Source organism: Chaetura pelagica, unplaced genomic scaffold (genome assembly GCF_000747805.2).
Source record: "Chaetura pelagica isolate M959 unplaced genomic scaffold, ChaPel_1.0 scaffold498, whole genome shotgun sequence".
NCBI classification, from domain to species: domain Eukaryota; kingdom Metazoa; phylum Chordata; class Aves; order Apodiformes; family Apodidae; genus Chaetura; species Chaetura pelagica.
Genome location: NW_009954218.1, coordinates 493,453 through 499,970, shown reverse-complemented (window position 1 = coordinate 499,970; position 6,518 = coordinate 493,453). Strand labels below are relative to the sequence as shown.

Below are 6,518 nucleotides of genomic sequence, written 5' to 3'. Positions count from 1 at the left end.
TTTCAGGCAGTGAATTTTTCTTTCCAGTGTCTCAAAAGCCTGAAATCCTCCCTTTATTTCGATGTGCTGCCCTCAGAGGATGGGTCAGAGCTGAGCTTTTGTTACTTCCAGGCCCTTTGCCAACCCTCTGGAATTCCACAAAAATACACTGAACTTTCTCCCGAGGTGAAGGGGCAGAGCTGGTGCTCCTGGAGCAAAGGCACCTTTCCTAGAATCACAGAACCACTCAGGTTGGAGAAGCCCCTTGGGATCACCCAGTCCAACCATCATCCCTACTCCACAAAGTTCTCCCCATAACCATCTCCACCAACACCACATCCAAACCACCCTTCAGCACATCCAGGGATGGTGACTCCACCACCTCCCTGGGCAGCCTGTTCCACTCTCTGACCACTCTTGCTGGGAAATAATTGTTCCTACTGTCCAGTCTGACCCTGCCCTGGTGCAGCTTGAAGCCCTTCCCTCTTGTTCTACCTTTGCTCTGTCCCAGGAGCCAGTGAGTACCCTGGGCTCCAGCTCCTGGGAGCTGCTTCCCAGAGTAACCAAGGTCAGCTGGAATAAACACGGGGGAGGAGTTTCCTCTTTTTAGAAAGAGGGATTTGGCTTCTCCCTGATAAAATGCAAGGGAACCCCCCCCAGCAGAGGTGCAGCAGCTCCAGCTGCGCGGCGCTGGGGATGGGAGAGAAGCCATCAGTGCTGGGCTCTGCCAGGGGTTTTGCAGCTGGGCAGAGTGGGAGAGGCAGGGTCAGATGGGCTGCTGGCTCTGAACCCTCTCCTGTCCCTTGGTGTAGGCACAGTGGAGAGATGTGACAGCCTGTTGGGTGATGATGTGTCTGTCCCCTGCCCTGGCTGGGTCCCCAGGGGCGTCATGGGAGCGAGGGCCAGCCTGGGGGTGGGTGGGTGGGTGGCCAGGCTGTGTCCATCAGGCACAGCCATCCCAGGCTCTGTGTCCATCAGGCACAGCCATCCCAGGCTGTACAACCTCCCGGGTGGTGAGGGAAGGGCTTTGTCCTGGGGCAGTGCTGTGTGACAAGCCCCTCAGCCTGCCACCTCCTCTGTGCCTCAGCTGGGCTGGTGCCATGGCCAGCAGGGCCCCATCCTGCCCTGGGCTGAGCCTGGGGCCACCATGCTCCCCACAGCAGCACCTGCTGGTTTGCACCCTTCATTTGAGAGGGGCCTTGCTAGGGTCCAGTGAGAAAACACATCTTAGAAGCCCCTTTTCTGCTGGCACATCTGCTCCCCCCGCCCCCATATTTACGTGTTTGTTTTTCCTTCTGGCCCTTTGGCTTGTCTTTTATTCCCCCCCCTGCCCCGGGCTGGGTTTGTGTGCAGGCAGCTCAAAGCACTTCTGTTCTCTCCCAGTAAGCACAGGGGGTTTCCAGCAGAATGACATGGAAGGGCTTTTCTGTCTCCTTCTCTGCAGACTGGTTTCCTGCCCAGCGAGCTGGGGATCCCGAGCCCGAGCACACTTTCCCCCACCGGAGTGAAAGGGGGGTCTCAGTATTTTTCTTACCCCAACAATCCTCGCAGGAGAGGTGCTGAGAGCAACATAGGTAAGTCACTTGGTGTCACCCTTGGGTGCCACCGCTCTGGTTTGTCCTGCAGCTCGGTCAGGTCGTGGCAGGGAATGTTGGCTGGGGCCACGGAGGTGCTGAGGGGCTGGAGCTTCTGCCTGTGAGGACAGGCTGGGAGAGCTGGGGCTGCTCAGCTGGAGAAAAGGAGGCTGAGAGGGGGTCTTATCAGTGCTGGGGAATATCTCCAGGGGGTGGCAGGAGGATGGGGCCAGACCCTGCTCAGGGGTGCCCAGGGACAGGACAAGGGGCAATGGGCACAAACTGGAGCACAGGAGGGTCAAGTGAAACATGAGGAAACACTTCTTGACTGTGAGGGTGACAGAGCCCTGGGACAGGCTGCCCAGGGAGGCTGTGGAGTCTCCATCCCTGGAGACATTCCCACCCTACCTGGACACCATCCTGTGGGATCTACTCTAGGGGATCCTGCTCTGGCAGGAAGTTGAACTAGATGATCTTCAGAGGTCCCTTCCAACCCTGACCACTCTGTGACTGGCTGGGTGCCCATGTTGGGTCTGATGCAGGAATGAAGCACTGATGTTGCTCTGTGAGTTGGGCATTTGCTTTCTTGGGATATATATATATATATATATATATATGTAATTTTTAAAAAGGGGAGTTGAGTTCAGAGTCATGTAGAATTTCCTTCATTCTGGCAAATGTCAGATTAGTTGAAAGCAGGAAATGGCTTGAAGTTCTTCAAAAAATGCCTCCAGCCACATTGCACATCAGTAGTTCATAGAATCATGGAATGGTTTGGATTGGAAGAGACCTTAAAAGACCATCCAGTCCCACCCCCTGCATGGGCAGGGACACCTCCCACCAGCCCAGGCTGCTCCAAGCCCCATCCAACCTGCCCTTCAACACTGCCAGGGATGGGGCAGCCACAGCTTCCCTGGGCAACCTGGGCCAGGCTCTCACCACCCTCACACTCCACAGTTCCCTCCTCATGTCTCACCTCAATCTCCCTCTGCCACTTTTCATCCATCCCCCCTTGTCCTCTCCCTCCCTGCCCTTGTCCCAAGTCCCTCCCCAGCTTTCCTGGAGCCCCTTCAGGTACTGGAAGGCCACTGTGAAGTCTCCAAAGTTGTTGTTCCTGGAGAACCTTGGGCCTCCTTTGAGGCTGTTTTCATGGCCACTGGCCTGGCTGAGTCCCCCTGCCCTGCTGCAGGGAAAGGGGAACAAGCTGTTAGAAGCAGCGTGAGGTCCAGGTGCCCTGCTGGAGTGCAGGAGCTCTCCCTGGGACACGGGCTGTGGTTGCTCCAGGACCTCTCCCTGCCCACCTTCCAAAGCAGGAGTTACCCGTATCCAGATCTACCTGGGAAGGAGCCATTTTGCTTTTAACAAGGGCTGAATTTAACTTTCAAGTGAAGACAAGCCCCAGTTCTCCAGAACTTGCATTTCTTGTCGTAGTTCCCCCTGCAGCTTCCAAAGTCACTTTCTTACTCCTATTTTGGGCTTTCCCCAACAAACGAAACCAGAAGCGACCCAGTGTTACATGTATTTTTTTCCCACTGCTTTTCAGAAAAAAATCATCCACGTTGATATAAAACATTGTTGGTTGATGCTGTCAGCCTGGAAAATGATTCTTGTGCATCAGGTCCTTCTGTGTGTTGATTTCTCCTCCCGAGCTGCAGCCCAGCAGAGTCCCTGGCTCAGCAGATTGCTGTCTCAGTGCCCTGCAGGCCCCCAGCTGGGGCTTTCCTGAGTTATGAACTAAAAAAAGCCATCACATTTTGAATCAATGCTTCCCCCTTGGGCCACTTCTTCAGGATATTTCCCCTTCCTGAATTGTGTCCTCTCCCCTCAGAGCAGGACCTGGAGAGATGAGCTGGGGAGGGACCATCCCTGCCTTCCTGCAGTGAGACTGCAGAACCAAAAGAAAATACAGCCCCATCCCTGCATTTGTTCTCTTTCTGCATCCTCTGCAAATCCATCTGAAGTTAAATTCTTTCCAAAAAAACCCAACCCAACCCTAACAAGGGGTTATTTTTGGGCCTGGTCTCTTCCAAAGAACAAGCACAGCCCTTCTGTCTGTGCTGTGCACCTCCTAGCATGGTGTTGGGTGAAAGAATGCCCTAGGAGCTCTTTGTGGGTGAAACCTCCCCTCAAAAAGGTGCAGACAAGACCAGAAGAGGTTCATCCTCAGACATTTTCACTAGTGATGCTTCCTGGGTGGGGTTGGCTTCATCCTGGCTCAAGCCAGGACACTTGGCTACAGGGCAGTGGGGATCTCAGCCCTGTTTGTACCTGCTGCATCGTTCCATCCTTGAAAAACTTGTCTCTGAAACTTGTTTTCCCTGCCATTAACCCCCTTCCAAAATTCAGTCCTCTCTTTGTTTTCTTTACACCAGATGGACAGCCCAAAAAGGTTCGGAAGGTGCCTCCTGGACTCCCCTCCTCGGTAAGTGACAGGAGCATTTTCCCCTCCCTGCTCCCCCATCCCCTCTGCATCCCTGCTCGTTTGGCAGCCACAGCTGCCAGCCCTGCAGCTCCAGCCACAAGGGCTTGGATTTTAGCAGGACAGGGAAGGTTTTTCCCAGGGACAACTTCCTGTGTAGGAGAAGTTGGGAAGCACTGTCAGACTCTGCAGCCTGGGCACGAATGGGGGAGAAGGAGCCCCAGCAGCAGCACCTCCCCAGCCAGAGCCTGGCCCCCCTGCCTGTGCTGGGTGTGATGCTGGGGGTGCCCGAGGGAAACGTGACACTCGGTGGGATCAGGTTTCACTCCAGAAGGGAAACCGAAGCAGTTGCAGTGTGGGCAGGGCAGCTGGGGCTGCTCCAGGTGTGCTCTGCCCGGGCTGGTGTGCAAGGAAACCCAGCCTCAGCCCTGCTCCTCTGGCTGCCGGGGGGAGCAACTGAGCCACGGGTGGGGGGCTGGAGGGAATGGGATCTCCAGGAGAGCTCATTGGAGCAGGCTGGAGGGTTCCTGTAGGAATACAGGAGTAGTCAGGCTGTGCTGCAGCCCAGGCTGCATTCCTCACTGGAGTGTTTCCCTCCCTGCAGGGAAACTGGGCTCTGTCCTGCCCTGAGCTGAGCTGGGGCTGGAACCTCAATGGAGCCCAAGCTGGGGCTGGAGCCTGGGCTGGGGCTGTGCTAGAGCTCAGGCTGAGGCTGGAACCTCCCTGGAGCTCAGGCTGCACTGGAGCTTGTGCTGGAGCTGGAGCCTGGAATGGGGCTGGAGCTCAGGCTGTGCTGGAGCTTGTGCTGGAGCTGGAGCCTGGAATGGGGCTGGAGCCTGGAATGGGGCTGGAGCTCAGGCTGTGCTGGAGCCCAGGCTGGAGCTGGACCCTGGAGTGGGGCTGAAGCTCAGGCTGTGCTGGAGCCCAGGCTGGGGCTGCACTGGAGCTGTGCCCTTTCCCTGCTGTTGTTGTGCCAGTCACTGCCAAAGCTGATATGATGTGCAGTGGGTGCTCCTCACTCCCCTGTTCCCTGGGGGATGTCTGTGTGTGTCCACCCGTGGGGGAGGGTCTCAGGAGGTGGCATCATTCAACGCTGGCACAAGAGCTCAGCCTGGGACCTCCACCACTGCCTCTGCCACTGGAAATAGACCCCTGAGCTGCCCGTGATGGGTGGAAGGGGTAGAAGGAGGGGAAGGCACCAAGGGCTGGTTGGGTTGGGGGTGTTGGAGGGTCCCTGCAGGCCCATGTCGTGCAGAAACCTGCTTCAGTGGTCAGTGCTGAGTTGCTCCAATAGTCTTTCTCAGGGAAAACCTACTTGGAAGCAGAATCCCTGTCACTGCATTGAGTTTGTGTGTGAAACTGGGAGGTTTTAAATCCCAGTCGACATGTGGGCAAAACATTTCTCTGACAAATGGCCTTTTCTTGGCCTTAGATGTCAGAGGTGGTGGACAGGGCTTTGCTGCCTGTCGTGCTGGCCATGCCCTGAAGGGCCCAGGTTCCCACAGGAAGAGTTGCTCAGTGTTTGCCAAAATTCAGCCCCTTCCCTGTGTCCACACTGACACCTGCACATGGGTTTTTCCAGCCCAGAACCCACTGCCTGTCACCTGGGCTGCCCCTTGACTGCAAAGCTCCAGGTTTTGCTGTGCAGGGCTGTGCTGCCTCTTTGCCCTCCCTTTGCCACCACCTCCAGCTTCTCCTTCTGGTTTGAAACTTCCACTCATGAGGAGAGAAACTGCACCTGGGGAAGAACAACCCCATGGATCAGTACAGGTTGGGAATTGACCTGCTGGAGAGCAGGTCTGGGGAAAAGGACCTCGGGGTCTTGGTGGACAACAGGCCAACAATGTGCTAATGGCCTCCTGGGGGGCATCAAGAAAAGTGTGGTCAGTAGGTCAAGGGAGGTTCTTCTTCCACTCTACTCTGCCCTGGTGATGCCACATCTGGAGTCCAGTTATGGACTCCCCAGTTCATAAAGGAGCTACTGGAGAGAGCCCAGCACAGGGCACTGAGATGCTGAGGGGCTGGAGCTTCTGCCTGTGAGGAAAGGCTGGGAGAGCTGGGGCTGCTCAGCTGCAGAAAAGGAGGCTGAGGGGGGGTCTGATCAGTGCTGGGGAATATCTCCAGGGGGTGGCAGGAGGATGGGGCCAGACTCTGCTCAGAAGTGCCCAGGGCCAGGACAAGGGGCAATGGGCACAAACTGGAGTACAGGAGGGTCAAGTTAAGCATAAGGAAACACTTCTTGACTGTGGTGGTACCAGAGCCCTGGGACAGGCTGCCCAGGCTGCTCCATCCCTGGAGACATTCCCACCCCACCTGGATGTGTTCCTGTGGGATGTTCTCTAGGGGATCCTGCTCTGGCAGGGGGTTGAACTAGATGATCTTCAGAGGTCCCTTCCAACCCTGACCACTCTGGGACTATGAAATCAGCATCAAGGTGACAACAGAAATGTGGAGCAAAAGGAGTCACCACCCTCAAGCAAAACAGATCAAAGACTCTTTCTTGTCTGCCTTGCCCGTGCAGGAGCACCCCCCCCACCCCCCCCCCC

At 56.2% G+C, this 6,518-nt stretch overlaps 1 protein-coding gene across 1 annotated transcript in view; it reads left to right on the top strand.

The window, feature by feature from the left end:
• Positions 1–6,518, top strand: part of TCF3 (transcription factor 3) — an 85,943-nt gene that overhangs the window by 61,110 nt on the left and 18,315 nt on the right. The window contains exons 6-7 of the mRNA XM_010003413.1: positions 1,424–1,553; positions 3,926–3,975. Of these exons, the coding sequence (XP_010001715.1) occupies positions 1,424–1,553; positions 3,926–3,975 (180 nt within the window). The remainder of the gene's footprint in view (positions 1–1,423; positions 1,554–3,925; positions 3,976–6,518) is intronic.